Below are 23062 nucleotides of genomic sequence, written 5' to 3' on the forward strand. Positions count from 1 at the left end.
TTCTTTTGGTAACAGCCATGCTGACAGGTAGAAGGTGATACTGTGGTTTTGATTTGTGTTTCCCTGATGATGAGTGATTCTGAGCATTTTTTCATAGAGCTGTTGGCCACTTCGAGTTTTCCTTAAGAAATATCTACTTGGGGTGCCTGGGTGGCTCAGTGGGTTAAGCCGCTGCCTTCGGCTCAGGTCATGATCTCAGGGTCCTGGGATGGAGTCCCGCATCGGGCTCTCTGCTCAGCAGGGAGCCTGCTTCCCTCTCTCTCTCTGCCTGCCTCTCCATCTACTTGTGATTTCTCTCTGTCAAATAAATAAATAAAATCTTAAAAAAAAAAAAAAAAAGAAATATCTACTCAAGTCCTTAGCGCACTTTGCAGTCAGGTTACGCTTCTCTGCTGTTGAGTTATTCTGGGCTTGCACTCAGTACATCACTCTGCCGCATTATCTCTCTTATGCTCCTCCTTCCTGCCCACAAGCACCGAAAATGCTAACTAACTGTAACTCCTCCTTCTGGTGCTGGTGACAGTGGTCTTCTCTAATGGGGCACGGGGCTGGGCACAGGGACGGCTGTCTCAGCAGACGGAGATGAGAGCTGCTGACCACCCACCTTCATGGGGGACGCATGCAACTTGCTGTCCTGTTCCCATTCCCCCTCCACCCAGTTAGAAGCACAAGGCTGGGTGCCTTGAACCTAGTGAGGAGAGAGGCCAGAAGCCGATGCCTCTAGGCTAATGAGCTCTTTCCAGCGCGGTACACAGCTCTCAATTTAAAGTCATTAGTGAGGCTACAAAAATCTCCATTTTCAATTTGGTGCATATGTTCTATTCAAGTTACATTATCCACACACTGATATCTGTGTGTACCTCTCTCCTTCTCACACACACACGTATGTAACGCTAGGAAGACTGTCGTATGTGACCACCTTCTAGAAAATCAGAAGCAAGGCATGGAAGGAGCCATGGGCCCCCCAAACCCCACCACAGAAGCAGGTGTTTGTTCTTCCGCTTCCTCCTGCAACCGGGCCATTGAGTGCTGCTCCGCCTTGTGGGACCTGGCCCTTCCCGCCTGCTCCTCCCGCGGCCCCACGAGGCTGAGACCACACATCCGAGGTGGCTCTGACACACGCTGTGGTGTCAGTGCAGGCTGCGGGGGAGCCTCTGGCGTGGTGTCTCTTCTCTAAAACGCAGCCCCTCGGCACAGCACTCCCCTGCAGGGGTGTTTCGAAGGAACAGAGGATGCGGTGAGGTCCGCTTGACTAAACATCCTTCCGTCTCCCCAGAGGAGTCGGACGCTGGGACTGTCCCTCAACCTGGGGCTACGCTGTGACATAACGCTGCAGAACAACACAGCCCCTGCAGTGACACCGTGCGTCGGGCTCCCGCTTCTTCCCTCAGGCCTACAAATGAGGAGGGGAGGAAGGAGCGGTACGGTGGCCAGTGGCCGGCCATGGGCACGGGGTCCACTCTGCGCTGACCTTGCCCGTGTAATCATAAATGTCTGTTGCCCTCTGTTAGGCTGATGTCCATTTTTCAGGCCCAAGTCTTCGGCACAGCAGTTTAGCGGTGTCCTCACTGTGCCTTTTTTTTTTTTTTTTTAAGATTTTATTTATTTATTTGAGAGACAGAGATCAGGCAGAGAGGCAGGCAGGAGGAGGCAGGCTCCCTCCTGAGCAGAGAGCCCGATGTGGGGCTCGATCCCAGGACCCCGAGACCATGGCCTGAGCCGAAGGCAGAGGCTTTAACCCACTGAGCCACCCAGGCGCCCCCTCATTGTGCCTTTTAAAAAGAGAGTAATCGCTCGAGATTTTCAATTTCGTATAAAGAACATCATTTAGGGTCAGATTCCTATTTAAAATACCGAGTGACAAAAACGAATCAACCTTTTTAAAGTTTACACTCTGGCAACCTTGGTGCTGGCACTCGGGACCGGCCGCTCACACCCCAAGTGAGGCCGAAAGCAGCTGTGCCCCGACGACCTCAGGAAAATCAAACCTGTCTTCCAGAAATATCCAGAAAACTGAATGAACAAATACGTGAGAGAATAAGAAGACTGGACAAAACGGTTTCTACCCGATCAGCTGACACGGGCTGCTTTGGCGACACACCCTCGTGCCCGGAGGCTGTGTGGTACAGCCCCTGAAGGACAACTTCGGCAGGAGGCAAGGCTGGCAAAGGGTCTGAATAGTAAGGCACGCACCCACAGATGTCGTCCCAGGAGATTTCAAGGGAGAGAAGATGGCTTATTCAGCACAGTCAGGTGCTCCTTTAATCAAAATCATTTGTAAATATTTAAAATAGGACTGGTTCTATTACCTCATCCTGGGGGACCCAGAAAAATTCCATTTTGGTTTTTCTCTCTCCAGAACAATTCTCCAGCCATGCCCATGGGGCCGCCTCTTCCAACAGCAACTCACTGAGGAAAAGCAGGTGGTGGGGTTTGATTGGCCTCCTCGCTTTAAAACATCTTCTCAAAGAATCAGAATCGCTGGCCTCTGCCCTCTTCCTGTGAGAGCTCCGGGTGGGGGCTGGGGGGATAGACTGTGGACATGACCGTGTGTGAGCACGGTGCTGGTCGGAGGATGGGGCGGGGTGCAGTTGACCGCTGTCAAATTAAGGACTGAGGAGAAATCAGTTGTCTTTGCCTATCATCAAGACTGCCGTGTTTGTCAACGGCATGGGACCTGATGCCTGATTCTGCTACTTAGAACCTTCAATCAGTTGGGGTAAGTCATCTACCTTTCTGGCTTTTAGCTTCCTCACCTATCAAATGAGACAGCTGTGTGCCTTGTCCACCCCAACCAATGATGCGCGGGACAGTGCAAATGAGAATGCGTAGCCAAGGTTTGTCAGGATACCTCTCGCCCTTAATTTGCTCACACCCAGCCTGCGCCCTCCTGCTCCGGGGTCCTCCTCACAAAGCAGGAGCTGCTGACCATCCCTGGGCTCCAGCAACCAACAGTGCCGAATATCGGGGGTCGGGATTCATAATTCTGCGTCGGCATTCCTCTAAAAATTTCTAGGCAATGTCATCTGGTCCCAGAGATTCCACGACACCCTCAATCAGGTCTAACACAGTGGGTCTGCCTTGATTTATCTCATGCTGCCTCTAAAAGCCACTGGCAGCACAGGCGACTGCCATGAGACACTGTGCTTACTGTCCCGGTGAGCGTCATCGGCCCCCTCCCTCTCGAGCTGCCGTGCCAGGTCACATTAGCAGAAGCAGTCAGCATTTTCGACAGAGTCAGGGCGCTAATCCTGGGGTGAGCAGCAAATGGGAAACGAGGCTGGGAACACAGCAGATCAGAATCAAGATGCTCACAGCGCAGGAGAAAGTGGGTTTGGGAATAAGCAGCAAAGTCTTGACTGTTCGAAAGGGAACACTGGTGGGTTAGAAACTTCCGGCCAATTGAGGCCAAGAGGCTCCCTGACCTGCATGTGCGGGTGCATCCTTGTTTTCCCAGGACAGAAGCCTTCACGCGAGCTCCTCGGTATCTCCTGAAGCAGACCACCCTCACTGAAGGGGAGACCCTCCAATCCCCTTTCTATTCTGAAAGTCCCTGTCGTCCCTGCCTTGCCCTTGCCCTTGGATCACCTGCCCCCCTGAGCTCCGGATCCTGCCAGCCTACCTCTGAGGCCCCAGTGCCACTGGGGCTGGAATTCACAATTTCACCCCCTCTCCTGCTTATCTACACCCTTTGGACCTCTGACCTTAGAAAGTCCCCTCTTCCCTGCTATTTCCCCAAGCTATTTTCCCTTTGAACAGCCACAGTACTCTTCTGGTTTTTATGGGGGCTGATATTCCATTTTGTGTCAGTATTTGTATGAGTCGTATCTCACTTATTACCCTGCAAACGTCCCAAGGGCAGAGCCCGTCTACCTTATTTATATGACACCTGCACTGCCTAGCATAAGGTCTTACACTGGTGAGGCCAATCAATATTTACTATGTTAAGCTTTATGATAATTCTGATTTTTAAGAACAAGTAATCATATATCCTCCCCCTTTTCCTCTCACTCCAAAAGGAAGTCACAATACCATGGACCCATTGTACAGTGGTTTCTCTATAAATAAAACAGCTATGGGCTTCTGTCTGATCCCACTCAGACTCAAATCCACTTTCCTGTCTTCTTGGGTCTTAACTTTTTTGTTAAGGCAACAGTCATTTGATCTCTCCAGAAAACATGATTATGTCTTTCTGTGAGCTTCCAGTCATAGCTGGACAGCTGGAAGCCTTCTCAAGAACTCCCCGGTTCCCGTGTTTGGTGTAATGTTGCAGGCGGGCCGCCGCATTTTCCAGTTTACGAAGCTCCGGTCCTCAGCAGCCCACTGTCAGTCACTTACTGGTACTTGTCCCTCAGACGAGAGCCTGCCCATCAGCTTGTTCCCAGCCCTCCCCCATGTTTCAGATGATTCACAACGAAGTCCTTACATTCTGCCAAGAATTTCAGTTCTGTCTTTCTGGGGCCCTGGGGAGCACTGGGGGAGAAGTCTATGCTCTGGCCTGGTGCAGTGCTCAGCCCCGGCAGCTGTCTGATAGGTGGAGAGATCGCTCTCTCGTCCTCCCTCCTCCTCAGACACGCTGTTCTCTCCTGAGCACGTAAGTGGAGGCTCCGTTGTCAATTCGAATCTCATACTTCAAAAACAATAGGCCCATCTAGTCGATTGTCAGATTTTTAAATTGCTTGTTCTTTTTCCCAGTTGTAGCAAAGGGCTGTGCGGGGCTGCTGGGCCTGTTTTATGACCCACTCGACAAACACAGGGACAGGCTGCTGTGGGCTGGGAGAAGCCTTTCTCTTTGTGATGGGACCACCTGAGCCCATGATATTCCTGGGCTGGAGGAGGGGGATGTGAGACATTGGGGAGGACAGAGTATTCAATCAACATGGGGATGTTATCAAGAAAGGGAACCGACACCAGTCCCAGAAGGGCTCTATGACATTCTTTTCTGAGACACACTGTGGACCAGGCTGAGACACTAAACAGGCGGAGAGGACACTGGAACGAGACATATACTAGCTCTCTCATGAAAAACAAAGCAAAATACTGAGTTCCTTCTAAAGGCGGGAAGGGGATAGCCAGGGCAGGAGTAGCGACAGCGAGAGGGTTTTAATTAGCCTATCTGTACATTTGGTAATGATTTCAGGTGTGAGAATTTATTATTTCATCAAGAAGATTTGTGATTACTAATTAGCGTCATTGTATTCAGTCAGGGATTGATAACGGGGGCCTAACTGTGATCGTTAAGCTTTGCCTCGGGTCCCAGGACACGTGCTGGCCACCAGCGCTAGACTTGGCAGCAGTCGGCCTTTCCCTTCCCTGCCTCTTGGTCCGGGGAGAGGCTGGCAGGTTGGAGCCGGGCTTGTGAGGCTTTGGGATCTACAAAGCCCCGGGTCCCCCTGGGCTGCAAAAGGCCAGGGGACCGACTGTTCCAGAGGGACACGGTCCAGGGGCTCATCAGGCAGCCCAAGTACAAACGGCACTCTATTCAAGTCTGGCTGGAAAATGTAGGAAAAGAGGCTTTGGCGCCAGGGCTAACAGTCTTACAGATATAATAAATATTCCTTTTCCCTTCCCAGGAAGCATCCACAGAGTAAAATGAGTTCTTACTACTTTGGAATAAACAGTAATGCTCTCTGGGTTGAAGAGCCAACTGGCAGTTTGAAAGATTGGGTTAATCAGACACCGAGAATTTCTGATTAATTGGACAATTATTTCAAATTCTGAGAGAGCCAAGGCGATGCTAGAGAAATATCCTGACCAACTGGGAATAAATTCAACAGCCCAAGGCAGAGATTTTGAAGCCTACAGGAGCTGAAATACGCCGGCATTGCGTACCATTGGTCTCAGGTCCCCCAGATGTATAGGGACTGTAACTATTTTTCATGACCAAAGTGACTCAAACTTCTCTGGGCACTGAATAATTATGGAAAATCTGTCAGGCATTCCCTTGAAATCACTTCAGGACTCTAGACCATGGCAAAACCACAATGTCGGGGCCAGGAGACTGCGAGCACCATGTCCGATGACGGGAAGGGGCCCAGTTCCACGGAGCACTGTCCGCGTGAGCCAGCAGCACAGGGTGCACCCCGGCCCTGCTCCCTCCTGGCGGGGAATGGGGGGGCTCACCTGGTGGGGGCATGCTTCTGTTCCTCCTCCTCATCTGTGTCGCTGCTGATGGTGATGACGCTGACTGTGGGGCTGGGGGTGTCAGGAATGACAATCGTCTGCCGCTGTCGCTCCCTGGTGGTGCTGGAGGCCCCGTCGCCCCAGCCGCACGTGACCGAGGAGCTGCAGGCTGGGCTGTTGTGCACCAGGGCGCAGCGGGGAGGCGTGTTCTCCTTGACGCGCTTGGACCGCTGAGGGGAGCTGACGGCCTGTGAGGAGGACACTTCGCAGGTGGAGACGTTTCTGGAACGACAAAGCCCCATACGCTCAGGGAGGCCCCTTTTGCTCCTCCCAAGGAGCCCAACTGTCTAGGGACACCGGCTTTGTCAAACCTCTGTTACCAAGTGAGAAGTTCAGGGCACTCAGATGTTTTCTGTAACTGCCGAAGCGGCTGCCCCTGGAGCTCATTCTTTCAGTCACTTGCTACACGCACAACAGCAGAGACCTGGCCTTCACTGGGCTCTGGTCCGGTGCCACATGACTGTTCCCAGTGGAAGAAAGGGAGCAGCCAGGGGCCTGAGAAGAGGGAGAGGGCTTAGGACTGGGCTTGTCTCTGGGGGCAGATGTAGTGCCCAAGGTCTCAAGGTTGTCTGCCCACCCTATCTTCACGGTCAAGGCCTCACTTCCTGAGCTCTGTCCTGTCATTCTGCAAATGTACATGGGTCTTGTTTTGAAGGGAGTTGAAAGAAATGTTATTTGCCACACAGAGCCTCGATTTTCTTGCTAATGGCTGTTTTGCAACTTATGAAATGAAAACACTCACGTCTTTGACACCTGGGCCTCATAGGAAGTTTACCGTCTGTTTGAACTGTAATGAGAAAAACTGGGCAAAATGCAAGAGGGAAAAGTGTACTTAAATAGGGACCTTTTAATCTTGACTTTGATTGGCTCAAAATTCCTTATCAAGTTAGCAAATGTAGTGTCTGCTACTTAAGGGAAAAAAATATCTTCCCCTCTCTTTTCACTACCTCAGCAGTTAATGGATCTCCATTTGGCACTGTTAAAGAACAGGGGGCCAGGCTGTACCAACCAACAAGGGAGAGCCTTCTGTTTTCCTTAAGGCATTGGTCTTAAAAATAGGCAAATACAAAAATTTCAGTATAATTATATCGATCTTGAAACGTACTGGCAATGAGCCTTCATAAAGCCAGCTGGGTGATGAGTGGGCAACAGGGAGGGGCTTGTCCATGGGTGGGCAGGCTAAGAGTTCTTACTGCCCCTGCTTGACAAGGTGAGCCTTGAGGATGCTAAGCTCAGCGCAGGGTCAGCCTAGTGTTCTGTGCGACCACCCACACCGCTGGGCATGACAGAGCAAAGGGCTGAGATGGTGGCCCCTGTTGGCAGACGATCTAATAATGACACAGCTGTGTTGTCACAGGGCTGCCAGAGATCTGAGATGAATTTCCCAGAATTGTCAGAAATACTCCAGTGAAGAATCGTGAAGAAAGACAACTCAAAGGAAGTCAGCTCTTAGGTTAAACTTCAAAGGAGAATGACAAAAAGGCAGGCCTAGTTTCTGGCACCTGGTTAAACGAGGAAGTAGGAAACCAAAAGTCACTGGACATTTTATGTACCGGACTTCATTCTCTTGAGCAGCCTATTCTAAATAAGCAATTAAGTGCCTCCAAGCCAGTGACTCTGGAGAAAAATGTAGGAGCAATCCTGCACCACACGACCTTGATTGCGATTTTTTTTTTTTAAATTTGGAGATCTTTTTAAAAGACAAGTTTATTGAGGTATAATTTACATTCAGTAAAAGTCATCCTTTGGAAGTGTTGGATGAGTTTTGACAAAGGTACACATAGCCCTGCCAATCCAGACAGAGAACTTTCCTGGAAAGTTCCCTCAGGCTCCCTTTCTGTCAATCCCTTCCTCTCCCACCCAGTACTCCCTGGCAACTCCTGATCTACTTTTGTCTTTTCCAAAATGCCATCTCAATGGGATCATGTAGTATGTGGCCTTTTCTGTCTTATTTTAAGAGTTCACCGAGGTGAAACTGGACTGAAAGGGACTGAAAAAGCTTATTCTGCTGGTAATGTCTAGGATTAACCAAAATTATTGCATATTTTTAAAGAAGCAGCTAAGTGAGTTTGATTTTTGTCCCCGGATATCAAAGAAAGCACATTTCTCTACCGTTCATTAAAAAAAAACCAGTATTATGATTTCCAAAGTGCAACTTCTGAGGCATGTCTGGGTGTTTTATGCAGAAGAGAAAGGGCATGAATGGCTTCAGATTATGGCGCTGGACACTGGAATTCCAGGCCCTCCGCGTGGGGAGCGGGCACTGCAGGGAGGATGGTAAGGCAAGTGGCAGGGAAGAGAAGTGAGACTGAATGTCTCCTTCAAGCCCTAGTGCTATGCAGTGGTACGACACATTCAGAAAACATTCTGCCGGCCACTCCCTGTCCCATGCCTGGGACTCAGAGCACATGCTGACACTCCTAATGATGGGGGACTGGACTCCAGGACCATCATGCCCGGAGGTCCCTCTCCTCCAGGGCAACTCTCACCACCTACCTCGCAGAGGACTGGTGCTGCTTACTCTTCCGGGAGGAGGTGGTGCTGGTTGGCTGCTGCCGCATCACGTGGGCCACGCCCACATTTAAGGGCTGGGCGGCTGGAAGGGTCACATGACCAGTCAACAGCGTAGGCTGCTGCATGATGGGATTGTAATGGCTGCCGTGAGCGTGGGTGTTCCTGTGTGGGAAAACAATGGGTAAACAAGGAACTTTACTGGTTTTATAAATATGGAGCTGCTTTTTTTTTTTTTTAAAGTTTTATTTATTTATTTGACAGAAAGAGAGAGGGAGCACAAGTAGGCAGAGCAGCAGGCAGAAAGGAGAGGGAGAAGCAAGCGCTATGCTGAGCAGAGAGCCTGATGGGGGACTGGACTCCAGGACCATCATGCCCGGAGCCCAAGGTAACCGCTTAACCCACGGAGCCACCTAGGCGCCCCTGGAGCTTCTTTTTTAGGATAAAGGTTCCTCCCCAGTTAAAAGCCAAATTAAAAAAGTTGATTCTCACGAGCTCATGGGGTTGTTGAAGAGATGAGCTCATCAGATCAGCCTCCCAGGTGCGATGATGTTTAAAGGAATGGGCAGAAACCCAGTTTGTTGGTGAGTGAGAAAGAGGACATTGCAACTGGGAAGAATGGTTAAGTTGCAAGTTCAGCTTAAGTTCTGGGGAGAGAAGATATATAGTCCCTCTACCTTTTAAAGTCCCCAGACAGGTGACTGTGTGTACATTTTTAGAATTTATAAGTGACTTTAATGGGTTATCACACTCTGTGAGGTAGGGTATTATGATAAAGCTATTTTATAAATGAAAAAAATTATAGCTTATGTTAAAAAAAAAAAGGAAACAACTTTGAAAACTAGACATTGTACGTTCTTGCTGTTTGGAAATGTTAACATTCTTTTGAATTCTCTCCTGGCTAGCACAATGCTCAAGCATGTAGCAGCTGATCAATTAATTACATGCTTGCTGAATGAACAATTAGATTAACTGAAGGTTGACTAGACGTGTACAGAATTTGGTACTAAGTCAAAATTAGGAAGACACATGTTGATAGAGGTACTACTGGTAGCCATTTTCCTGAAAATGGGTTATCTTTCAAGAGTTCTTATGATCTGGGTTGTGTGGAGCTCAAAGGCTTATTTTCCCACAGAAAGATTAAAGGTGGTGATTAATTCAGAGACTTGCCCATAAAAGCCCATTCAGCACCTAATAGAATTAAAAGTTGAAGGAGAATTTACTTGAATTTAAAAAATATTGTAAAAATCATCTTTGCAACTTGGGGAAGAGGATGAATAAAAAAAAAAGGACTATACAAGAGTGTAGAGATTTTGATAGCGTTTTTGGACATTTACACTTAGAAACTGATGTTATAGCTTCTTGAGTTTGTAGCTGCTGTTTCTTCTACAGACATGGCATTCTTTTGACAGGAGTCTAGCACTAGTACTTCTCTTTATTAGCCACGGTTATGGATGTTCTTTGGCCCACACATGAAATGGAGAAGAGATTGGAAACAAAGTGTCAGCTTTAAGCATTTCCTGTGGTAACCAGGTAAGAGCTATGGAGGGAGGAGGAATAGGAAAATCTATATGAGTGAGTATGTGAGTTTTGCTAAAATTAAATGAGCTATAAATGCTGAGAGACACAGGAAAAAGTAGTACAGCATATATCTGTGGTCTTTTAGGAGAAAAGGGGGAGAGAAAAAAACCAATTGGTCAGACAGCTTTTCCACTTGGTTGCTGTTCCTAATGAGCTGGAGAGGGAAGACAGTCTCACACAGCACCAGCCAGTGTGAATGGGGGGAAGGGAAGATAACAGATCTATTCATTTATTCATTGCCTGTCATACAGCAGATGCTAGTTTAATACATGTTAAATACAGGTCAAGTACTTTGTATTTTATCTTAATTTAAACCTCCTAGCCATTCTATAAAGTAGGGATTATTATCCCCATTTTACTGAAGAAGAAACTGAGGCTCAGGTTAGGTAACTTTCCCCAGGTCCTGCAGAACCAGAACCGAACCACTGCTTTGAAAGTGCTTCCAGTGACTGGGGATGGGCTTGGTGGCTGTTGTCAGTGGGAAGTGAGTCGGGCTGCAGGAAAGAGCCTGTGTCCTCTCTTGTTTCTACTGGTCAGAAAATTAAATGGAGGAAGAGAGGAAGCTGCCTTTGAGGCTTGCCTGGTGGGTGGGGGTTGGGAGGAGGGTTCTGTCTCCATGTCTTTTTGTTATACTGAGAGCGCTTCATTCACCATAGCCTTTTGGATCCGAAAAGGAACCTCAGGGAGGCTCCATGGTTGATATGGAGTCTGTCGGAAGGTGGAGGGATGCCTTGATGTTTGGGCTGACAGAGCCCAGAGGGCCGTGGGAAGCTGGAAACAACCTGGGGACTGCCATTTGGCTCTGCTCGGGTGAAGGGGGCAGTGGTAGTGTTGGGATGGAGAAGTGGAAAGTGGCCATAAAAACAGCAGAGCAAGGTGCTGGTGAGAAAGCCAGTGCATAGGATGGGCGGGGTGCTGGAATCAGATACAGGGCACAGTGGGCTCGTAGCTGTCAGCTGCGGTCCGGTGGCTGACTGACATCTGTAGAAAATGGACTTTGGTCTATCAGATCTCACTATTAACTGAAGAGACACATTCAGCAAACATCCCAGAGTTTACCATTCCAAACAAAGCCCCATTCTGTCAGGCTTTCCCCTGAGAGGTCAAATACAACTCCAGTGCACCCATGTCTCCAAACACCTTGAGAGCACTTTCTAGAATTGCTTTGGAGCCTCAAGGACTCCCTGCTGCATTCTTTCACTGCTGCCACATCTTTGTTCTCTGGGAGTGGAATTTAATTCTGAGCAACAAACCAAAAATCATCCAGAGGCAAGTCTGTGAATTACACGTGTGACCAAACGATGTAACTGGATTTGGGGTCGATGGCGGCCAACTGACCTTAAGGTAATGAAGCTGATTTTCTTGTGTCCTGGTACAGTTATTGAAAAATGAACTCTCATTACACTGTAGTCGTATTCCACATTATCTTCCTTTTACTTTAAATATTTCTCTCTAAGCCATGGAACTGACAGCATGGGCTTGGCCAGGAGCCCTCTGAGTGAGCAGTGGACATGTCTCCCGTCCCAGATATGCCTGTTTTCGCGCTTACCTCCAGTCAGCCAACTGCTGGGTGCCTGCCATGGTCTCGGGAATGACAGTTGCGTGCTGCACAGACGTGTGGGTGGCCACTCCGGTCAGCTGCTGCCATGCCGGGGGAAGCAGGATTTGCTGGGTCCCACTTGGCCAGGCCTGCTGCAGAACAGAGGACGTGTGCCATCAACACGTTTGTTAATCACACAGTCTGCCTGAGTCAAGTCCTGATTGGGCCTGGGGCTGAGCTGGACCCTGCAATGGGTGTTCAATGGGAGACCCAGTCTTTGGCCTTGAAAACCAAGTTAAGGGGAGATCGAATCGGTGACCTACACAGAAGATAGTAAGTACACGGGCACAGAGTCATATGGAAGGGATTTATTCGCGTGGAAGAATGATTTGTTTAGAAATTCGCTCTAAGAACAATGCTCAGGGTTTCCCAAAGTTCACTTCCTGAGGAGACCGAAACAGCTGCCTTGGGCCACACAAAGGTAACTTTCTGCCCTCAGGAAGTTTTCCATCTCATATCCTTTATTTTGCCTTTTGTTTAGGAATTAGAATCTAGACCTCCAACTTGTGTATCTTTTGAACCTAAAGTAACATAATTCTGAGATCACCAGACACTTGCCCACATCGGAGAGCAAGCAAGCATGAAGTAAAAAATTCTCAGCTGGGGATTTAACCTTCACTGAGAATTACCCTGATCCACCAAAGCCAAAATGACATATAGTTAAGCAAGTCACTGCTTGATTCTTCATAAACTTTAAGCTTTTTCTAAGAACTCTAAAATGAACTTTCCCGATTCTTCCTTAAATAGTCACTGGTGGGCGGGGGTGGGGGGGAGTGGTTTGCCTGGTGTCTGCGCTTCCTGTATTTTCAGTCACTCTTCTGCTTACCTTTGGTTAGTAAATGATTCAGACTAAACACTGTTGTCCAGAGTTGGACACCTAAAGGAACACCGCTAAGGTAACATACTTCTTGGGCAGGTCAAGAATTTAAAGATTCAGTTACATGTTGTTCTTTCCATTGGGCTGGGTATCACTGACGTTGGATAAATTCTTGAATACAGTGCTCCACTGACCGCATCTTTAATAGGTGCATTTTGGCTCTTATGTACAGACAAGCACTTCTGGAAGTGAATCACGAACTTGAGTCAAAACTTAATAAACAATGATGTGTATAAAATGATACAACATACTTTAGATCTGAGTGGATGGTTCACCTGGTCCATCCTTTAAATATTTCTCTCTAAGCCATGGAACTGACAGCATGGGCTTGGCCAGGAGCCCTCTGAGTGAGCAGTGGACATGTCTCCCGTCCCAGATATGCCTGCTTTCGTGCTTACCTCCAGTCGGAGGTAAGATGAGGCCAGTGAGATCGCGCATACATTTTTTACACTGCCTCTTTGCTTACTGATCTGTTTTGATACAGGCAAAAAGCTTAGGAACCACAGTTTATACAGTAAGTGTTTAATAAATGTTTGTTGATAAAACGAAAGAAGCAAATCTACCAAGGTAATACATTATCATTAACTATATTCCACGTTTAATGAATTCAGACACGGCAAAAATATAATTTAATTGAGTAAAACAGTTACAAGCTCAAAAAGTTAAATGACTAATAATTTTGTTGCAGTAAGGTTTATACTGACTTGGAGGCTCATTTCAGCTTTCCAGAAAAGCATGTCTTTTGACTATTACTTCTGAATTATAAATCTTGATATTAAGCCAAGGACATCGTTTTCCCCCTACATTCCCCAAATAGATGTTAACGTTTTACCTCAAAGAGACAGGGTAAAGGCTGTATTTGCCGCCTTCCACTGAATGTCAGGTTCAGCTCATGGGAGATGAACATCACTCTTTCATGATTACTTGTGTACACTTCTATAACTTATACTTTAGTACGACTTTATAATTTATAAGATTAGAGCTAATATATATTTTTTAAGATTCTATTTATACATTTGATAGTAAGTGAGAGAGAGAGAGCACATGCTCTCACACACGAGCAGGGGAGGGGGCATAGGGACAGGGAGAAGCAGGCTCCTGGCTGAGCAGGGAGCATGATGGGGGGCTTCATCTCGGGACCCTGGGACCATGACCTGAGCCAAAGGTAGACCCTTAACCAATGGAGCCACCCAGGCGCCCCTAGAGTGAATACTTCTTGATGCATACTGTGTGCCAAGAACAGAGCTAAGACCACAGATAGGTTTCTGACTTCATCTTTGTGTGTGTGTGTGTGTATAGAGATTTTATTTATTTATTTATTTGAGAGAGAGGACAGGAACAGGGGAGAGGGAAGCAGGCTCTGCACTGAGTCCAAAGCCAAACGAACGTGGGGCTCGATCCCATGACTGTGACACAGCTCATGTGACCTGAGCTGAAATCAAGAGTCGGACGCTCAACCGTGGAACCCCCCAGGCACGTCAAGTTTCTGACTTCATCTTTATACCAGTTTGGTGAGGTAGGGACTGTTATTTCTCCCCATTTCTCAGACAGATAAACAGAACTACAGAGATGCTAAATCACCTGCCAGAAATATAGGAAATGAAACATTTATTGCTCTCTTTCTCTAAACCCAACTGAAATGATAGTGAAGGAATAAATAATATAGAGATCTGTAAGGACAAAGACAACAGAGGAGACAACAGTTAACAAAATCTTAGAAACTGGAAAACAGACGGGCAATTACTGAGTTATCTAAGGTCAAGTCTGTGAGAGTCCTTTACCTTTCAGTTTGCAGACCCAAAGTAGGAGGCTGGAGGATTCTCTCTAGGGAAACTGACTAGTCCAAGAGGAAAAACTACAGATACTTTGGAGGATCAGGGAATCTGCCAATGAAAATGCTGGGCTCAGTCCTTATCAGACTAGAGAGAAGCCCGCATTCAGTAGTCCGTCCTCACCCTCCTGTAGCTTTCAAATTTAGTTTTTTAGTGCTTCAGTCTTAATATGAATGAAGAGCCAGGGTGCCTGGGTGGCTCAGTAGGTTAAGCCTCTACCTTCGGCTCAGGTCATGATCTCAGGGTCGTGGGACTGAGCCCCATATCGGGCTCTCTGTTCAGCGGAGAGCCTGCTTCCCTCCCTCTCTCTGCCTACCTCTCTGCCTACTTTTGATCTCTCTCTCTGTGTCAAATAAATAAAATCTTTTAAAAAAAGTCGAAAAAAATGTATGAACGAACAGCCAAGGACAACCAGATATTAAAGGAAGCTTCTACCGTGAGTCTAAAACAAGAAACTCAGAGGAAACAAAAACAGTGTAGAAATCAGAAGAAAATTTCCAAAACCTTAAACTATCCTCATAGAGTTAAAAAAAAAAATTATACACACACACACACACGAAACAAGATCATATACAGGATATATATCTGTTTGTCCATATCTATATTCAGAGAGTAAGAAAGAATTCTTAGAAATGAGAACTATAACAAAAGTTAATTCCATAGAAGGTTTTTAGAAGAAGCTGAAAAAGATCTCTTGGAAAGAAGCACAGATAGAATATATATAGAGAGAATAAAAGATGAAAAAAGATGAAAATCATTAGATTAATTCAAAAGCACCAACATCCAATTAGTAAGAATTTCACAAAGAGGAATCAGAGAAAGTGCTGGCTTCGGCAGCACACATACTGAAGTTGGAACAATATGGAGAAGACAAGCATGGCCCTTGCACAAGGATGCCATGCACATTCTCGAAACGTTCCATACTGAAAGAAGAGAGAGAGAAAATGGAGGGGAAAAACTTGAAGAAAAAATAAAAAACTTTTAGACTGAAAGGGAAACAGGGTCCAAGACAATGTATGAAAAAGACCCATGAGGAAGCATATAGTCACAAAATTTCAGACCAGTGTGGACAAGGAGAGTCTTAAGAGGGAGGAAACTAAGCCAATGGAAAAATGGAAGGCAGTATGCTCACCACTATACCACCAAGGCAGCCAATGGAAAAATGAAACCACCGTTAACTCCAGGACAAACAAACTGCACAGGAAAGGAATAGAATCAGAATATATTATGAAGCTCAGCAGAGAATAGTATATAATACTGAACATAATAATTATGTAAATAATGCAGAGTGGTTGAATAAGAAACTTCCTTGGGAAGAATGGGAGAATGGAAGAGAGTGAGAGAGAGACAGAGGGAGAGGGACAGTGCATGACTGGGCAGGTGCTGGGGGGATGGGGTGGTGTGGGGGCTAAGTCTTCATCTTCCACAGTAAGACGGAAATTCCAAAATGGAAATGTCAGGAGAAAGTAGTTTAAGCATGCTATTTAGAAACTTGGAGTTAAATGACAAAACAGTGAAAAGTTATTTTGGGGGGATCGGAAATTGGGGATGGGATAGAGCAGGACACTATTTTCTTGTAAGTTTATTAACTCATTTAACTTTAAAAATTGGTGCATGTATTATTTTGAAAAAAAAATTAAATTAAAAATAACTTTCCTAAAGTCACATAGCTGGCACATGGTGGGACTGGCCTCTGACTTGTAGGCAATCAAATCCCAGAGCTCCTGCCCTCAGCCAGCACACTACCTCTCTTCATAGCAAGGATACACAGGAACTGAAGATCAGGGACTCGAGGTAAATGCATGAAAGTAGCATGGAAAAGCCTGCCTTATTCATGAACAATTCAGACACCAAGCAAGACAGAAGCAGAGAGCAAGACAGAAAGGTTAGACAGACTCATTGCCAAAAATGTTACTAGAGGAGGTTTTGAGTGAGAAGCAGTGAAGTTTTAGATTTTGGACAGTTTAAGAAGTTCCAGCCAACTGTTTGTCCTTAGGGGAGCATTTAAAGGGATTCGGGTAATAGGACTTGACTGGCTAGAGGCACCTTAGTCGTGAAAGGCTGTAGTCTTCCATGAACCTCCATATTTTGGACAGGGGTGGGGGGTGGGGGAGGGTGGGGGTGGGGGTGGGTGAGAGAGAGCTCCAAATTCCTGTTCCAGCCTTGTTGGAACAAGTTGAAAAGGGTTTTGGACCCCGCCATTTGAAAAGTGAGATAAATTCAATACTGTCTTAATTGAGCCCGTATTTCCCGCCTCTCTGTCTTTACGCACCCGTTCCCAACTTCTGATGGCGGTCTGGGTGCGAGCTCTGGTGTGAGGCCTGAGAGGACAGAGGTGCCAGCCGCTGTTGGGCGGTACCAACAAGGCTGTACTGGTAAGAGTCTGGGAAGACCACTCCCAGATCACTGACACAAGAGGGTGTGAGTTCACTCTGGCCTTCTGTGCACATGTCCTGCCCCCCCATCCCTAGAGAGACGGTCTCCCTTTGAAGGACGTGAGAAGCTGCTGGAAGGTGGGGAGGAAAAGGCAAAGCGAACAAAACGAATGTGAGGAATGGATTGAGAAGACTCCATCTCTAAACTTTCACAAATACAATCCTTGGAAAGGTTTAAATATTTGTAAAAAGAGTGATGCCCACTTGCTGGATATACTTAAGGTAAGGAATACTATTTGGGAAGCCTCTGCCTGATACCTAGAAATTTACCCAGAGGAACATGAAGGTGCTAGTTTAAATGTTTAGTTACTGCTTTTTTAAAAAGCCACCAAACGAGTTTTATAAGTTAGCTTACTTTCATCCTTTGAAGGCACCAATTAAAAATACCAGGAGAGCTCTACCTTTCTAGGCTGACATACTGCTGTAGATTAAGTGAACAGAAAACAACCAATGGACAGAAAGACACACGGTGACACTGGATAGTACAGGAAGTTTTTTTAAACCTAATAGAAGAAATCTTTGCATGTCGAGACACATTGGTCTACCGTGTTTGTTTGTTTTAAAGATTTGATTTGAGAGAGAGTGCATGAGCGGGTTGAAGGGTAGAGGGAGAAGCAGACTCCCCGCTGGGCGGGGAGCCTGGCTCAGGGCTCGATCCCGGGGCTCCAGGATCATGACCTGAACCGCAGGCAGACGCTTAACTGACTGAGCCACCCAGGTGCCGCTATCGTGTCCTTTTTAATGGTTACATGGTGTTCCATTTTATGCATACACATCAATTTATTTAACAAATCTATGATGAACATTCAAATTGCCCCTAGTAGTTCCGTGTTATAAACACTGTAGAGACTAAACTCTTTGTACGGGTATTTTTTGTTCCCTCTCCCAATTAGAGCTTTAGGTTAAATCCACTTGGAATTTACAGCACTCTAGGGACTCTCTTTCAAGTAGGCAAAGGTAAAGCTCTTCCCTGCTATGATTAAAGGACAAGCAAATTCAGAAATGCCGAGCCTTCTGGTTTTCCCCAAGCCGAATAATGAAGAATGCCTAGGTTAGCTAATAAGAATGCTAATTACTGTTTCTTTCAGAAATGATTTCTGGCTTGCCAGGGTTAAGTGGGCAAACAAACAAAAAATCTCTAAGTATGTGCAAGTTCTATAGGTTTTGGCTCACAGAGGAAGACCATTGGGAAGCTGGTCTGGATTTCTGCCAATCAGAGAAAATAAGAACAAGATAGTTGGCCCCTGGAGTGAGCTTATAGTTCTTTCTCTTGATCTTCCTTGGCCTTTTCCGAACTCCCTCCTACCAAACTGTGTGAGCAAAAGGAAGCTATGAGGACTGGTGAGAGAGGCAGAAGTAGGCGGTCTACTTTAAATATGGAAGGTTCTCTGTTTATAAACTTCCAGCAACACAACTGCATAGGCCATCAGAAAGTGGCGTCAGTGGTCACTGCAGGGTCATTTTGGACACAAGAACAGAGATGAAGAATGATACATATCCACCTTAAATAAGTTGTTCCAGGACACAGAAGAAGAGGGTAATTATATCCAACATACTATACTGTGTGAGACTGGGATGACCTCGAAGCTCAAATTAGATAAGGATTTTGTAAGAGAAAAATTATAGGTGACTTCTCACTTCTGAATATAGATAAAAAACACTAACCTCAGTATTTACAAACAATCCAGTATTGTAAAGCGTAAATGCGTATCAAACACACGTGATCAAATGAAGCTCATCTCAGAAATACAAGACAGTTTAACATTAAAAACCTGTTAATGTAACTTGTCATATTAGCAGATGAATGAACAAAAACCACATGAGTATTTTAATAAATGCATAAAGAACATGTGATAAAACTCCATTCAAAAGGTAGCAAGCTTGGTAAAGTTTCTGTCAAATACCAATGGCAAACAAAGTATGGCAAACAGAAGAATTTCCTCTAAAGTTAGGTACCAGTCAAGGATGTCCAGAGTCCACACTGTTGTTGAACATGGCTTGAGGTGCTGCTGCACAGTGGAAGAAGGATTGTAGAGGAAGAAACAAAGCTAGTAAAAAGGTAGAATCCATAAGAGATCCACGGGAATTCACAGAAACAACCAGAACTACTCAGAGTTTAGAAGGACTGCTAGACAGGGGCACCTGGGTGGCTCCAGTCATGATCTCAGGGTCCTGGGATCGAGCCCCGTGTCAGGCCCCCTGGTCAGCGGGGAGCTTGCTTCTCCCTCTCCTTCTGCCCCTCCCTCTGCTCGTGTGCACACATGCGCACATGCATTCTCTCTCAAATAAAAACATCTTAAAAAAAGGACTGCTAAATATAACAAACTGAGTAGAGCCAACAGGTTTCATCCTGAAAACCAAAACCAAATAATCAGAAAAGAAAATTAATAAAATTATTAATAGCGACAAAACCTGCTAAATATTTAGGAATTATTCCAAAAAAGGGAAACTTTTAATGAAAAGAGTAAAAGATAAATCTACAGCTATGCTGTATTTTGTGCATGAAATGACTGAACACCATAAGGATATCAGCTTTTCCTCAGGTAAATACAAAATTTAACCCAGGTCCAGCAAATACAGTTCAGGGCCTTTTGTTTTGTAATGACAGTTGCTAAATGTTGTGTAACTCTGAGCCAGTGATTGTTTTGTTTGTAAGACTGATGGTTAAGTTCATATGGGAAGTGAAGGGACAAGGCTGACAAGGAAATTCTGAAGAACAAAAAGGAAACGAGGCTTTCCCAGACAGCAAGAAGGGTGCCAGCTTTAACAGTCAAGACAGCGGGGCCATGAGAAAGGCCAACTGAGTAGGGAGCCCAAACACATCTTTGCAATTCTGCTACATTAAAATTAAGCCCAGAAACTTCTATTCAACAGAAGATACCATATATGAACTGTCTGTAGGAACACTCTGAGAATAGGCTTTGGGAACCTACTTTGTTTACAAATTAATGTGCTTCTAAACTAACAACATTTAGGTTAAGCAATCCTTGCTGCCCAACGATGGAAACGATTCTGTAGAAGGGTTTGTGTCCTGATTCTCTCACCTGATGGCTATGGGACTCTGAGGCAGTGATTGTGCCTGTTTTCTCTATTTGTCACCTGGAGACAGATAACTTACTTATCATGCTGTTGTGGGAATTAAATCAATTAACAACTATAAAGTGTCTGGCATAATGATGATGTATTTGAGTGCTGTTAAAGACGGATGACTGTTATCACCGTGTCACTCTGTTGCCTTAAATTTCCACAACATGTTACACATTTTCAACCACTTTCACCTCTGTGTTCTCATTCTACCTTCAGAGTACCTATGTGAACAGATAAGGAAGGTTCCAGCTCACAGCTTCTGTGATCCTGGCTTTTCAGCTCCGTATGAAATAAGGAGATAATCTCCAAGGCTCTTTTTGGCTCTAAAAAATCATTTCTATTTTATAAGAAAGAAATTCAAGGCAAAGAAATGTTAACTGACTTGCCTTAGGTCACAAAGTTATTAGCAGAGTTAGGATTAAAACCTATGTCTCCCATATTAATTTGCATTATAAAGCTACAAAAGTAATAATAATTTCCCCAGACTCTCCCTGTGTCTAAATTTCTTTGTGGAATTATAAGCAAGATACGTAGGAAGGTGATTCACCTGGGGATCATTCAGAATATTACTGATCTATTCTAATGAGTCAAAGCACCTAACTCATCGCCAAGGAAGGAATTAGTGGAGATCTATCTCTTTTGTGAACAACATTAACACGGATAATGGCAGTACAAGTAATAATAAAGAAAGAATTACCTGGGCGAGCAGACCTGGTTGGATCTGAAGAGGCTGCGCTCCTGGGGCTTGAGTGACGATGGGCACGGCATTCTCCATTCGCACGGAATAGCCAGCGTGCTTCGAGGGCGAGGCCTGCAATCCTGTTCCAGACCCGGGGAAGGGAGAGAGGGGTTGTTGAGGGGTCAGAAACCGCTGGATGTGGAGAACCTTCCTAGCCAGCTGGTCGGGTCTCCTCTCCCCCCCAACTCCAGCCCTCACCAGCTGTCACCTGGTTCTTTGCAAGTCTCCCCTTTAGTTTCTAACTTAAAAATTTAAAAGCCATAAAAAACCCAACTTTGAACACTTTTAGAGATCAGAAGGTCAAATTAAGGAGTCTATAAAAGCCTGAAGGGGAACAGTTATGCCAACAAATCACAGCAGAAGAATGGCTTCTAACATGTAAATACACTTGGGGTCTGTCAGAGCCAGGGGTGTTGGGAAGAGTGTACGAATCCACTGGAACGGCATCGACACTGGAAAGGCACCGACTCTGAAACTGAGCCGCCACACACAGGTGTACACAGTCGGGGGAGCGGAAATAAACACTTGAGATTTCTGGATACACGGTAACCTTGTGCACCTCAACTCTGGCTTCTTAGAGCTCTCAGAAGAGCGCTGGGGTGTGTGGCTCATGAATCATTTGGGGGACCAGCCTAGGAGGTACTTTTCAGGGAGATTTGTGTTTTGCATGAGAAAGGAGGCTACGCTGGCTGGCAGAGTGGCAGCTCTTTCCAGATAACCGCCCAGAGGATATTTTATCGGACGAAACATAAGCTGACATCAGCCTAACAACAGAAGCGCAGACAACACGCCCCTTTACAGACAGCTGGCCAGGGACCAAAACACCAGCAAGGTGGGGAGAAAAACAATTTGGTGCTGAGGCTTAAGTCCTCTTGTTTCTAGGCTGGCTGAAGCAGGAGGGGGCCCTCAAGTTCAGTGATGCCAGGAAACTGCAGGTACCAGGGCCCTGGAGGTCCCGCGGTAAGAAGCAGGTGAGGGGCCGCGTCTGCTGGTGCTCACCTTGGAAGCCGGGCGGACACACGATGAGAGCTTGCTGGAAGGGGTCGGGCCGGGCACAGATCTGGGCTGTTCCCGTCTGCAGCGGCATGCTCCGCTGGGCCACTGCGGCCATGGACGCCGCTGAGGGCTGGTAGAGTGCAGATTGGTAGTTTAGTATGGAGACTTCGGGATTGGCTAAGGAAAGAGTGGCACTGGAGGAGGTGGGAGCCTAAAGGAGTGGTGGGGATTAAACAAAAATAAACAAAAATAAAAAATGAGGGAGGTGGTATGCTGGGAGCCACGAGTCTAAAGCAAATAAATGAACTCAAAAGAAGAGCAAACGAATAAAAACCAAGAGCAAAAAAGCGAAAACAGAGGGGGGTGGAGACACTGCTGAAGGCCCAAGGAGAAGCGGGCACCTGTGGCCACAACAGAATCACCTTTGGTGCTTCCACTCACGCCAATTCCTAACATTGGCAGGGCTTGGCCGAGAGGGCACACTGAAGCTTGCGTAACGAGGTCTAAAAATTGCAAAGTTAAAAATCAGGCCAGGAACTATTTATGTTCTGCCTTTTTGCTTTGACAAATGTACTTCACAACTACCTAGAAGGCCAGGTTTGAGTTCAGGACTCTTAGATTCCCTGGGTTCTGCACTGGACCATGGTGATGGGGTGAGGAATGGGCGAGGGCAGGGGAGGAGACGAGAGATGGCGTCCTGCCTGCTTCTCTTCCTGCCCCAGCTCCATCCCACAACTTGGGTGCTCTGGGTGCACGTATGTGGACCTGCCAGCTCACACGTGCAAGCTCTGTTCCCCCTTCCCTTGGGGCTGGTGGCACAGTCTGTACTCAGGAGGATGAAGCCAGGAGGAGGCCACCTGCAGGCACGGGCACAGGCACAGAAGGCACAGAAGGCACAGAAGCACACACACACGGAGGAAGGCTGCGGGAGGCCTCGGAAGGGGGCCCTCCTGCTCGGGCCTAAGGCGAGTACTGCTTACAGAGCTGCTCAGACGGCTGCAGAGCATGTAACTGCAAATTAACACGCTCTAGAAACAGCCAGGGAGAGGGACACACCGAGCCTGGGGCTTCCTGTTTGAGTTTGGGGCATTCTTACAGTAGTGTTCGGCTCCGAAGGCTGGAAGCCAGAGAGGAGAGTGCCGGTGGGTCAGGAGAATTTAAATGGGGAGGAGTTAAATAAACTCTGAAATTGTGTCCTCTCTCCTGCATCTTTCGGAAAGA

General features: G+C 46.5%; 1 protein-coding gene and 1 non-coding gene across 7 annotated transcripts in view; one reads left to right on the top strand and one right to left on the bottom strand.

Moving 5' to 3' along the window:
• Positions 1-23062, bottom strand: part of HIPK2 (homeodomain interacting protein kinase 2) — a 172074-nt gene that overhangs the window by 12755 nt on the left and 136257 nt on the right. For 3 of the 6 annotated variants that reach the window (XM_044246696.1, XM_044246699.1, XM_044246698.1), the window contains exons 8-12: positions 21845-22052; positions 20804-20925; positions 11825-11967; positions 8680-8859; positions 6124-6405 (exon numbers count right to left, since the gene is read on the bottom strand). In XM_044246696.1, coding sequence (XP_044102631.1) covers positions 6124-6405; positions 8680-8859; positions 11825-11967; positions 20804-20925; positions 21845-22052 — 935 coding nt within the window. The remainder of the gene's footprint in view (positions 1-6123; positions 6406-8679; positions 8860-11824; positions 11968-20803; positions 20926-21844; positions 22053-23062) is intronic. The other 3 variants (XM_044246701.1, XM_044246700.1, XM_044246697.1) reach the window with 3 other exon arrangements.
• Positions 15406-15512, top strand: LOC122905729. The gene has a single exon (XR_006384419.1). It is a non-coding gene; the product is annotated as a U6 spliceosomal RNA (small nuclear RNA).

Source organism: Neovison vison, chromosome 4 (assembly GCF_020171115.1).
Source record: "Neovison vison isolate M4711 chromosome 4, ASM_NN_V1, whole genome shotgun sequence".
Taxonomy (NCBI): Eukaryota; Metazoa; Chordata; class Mammalia; order Carnivora; family Mustelidae; genus Neogale; species Neogale vison.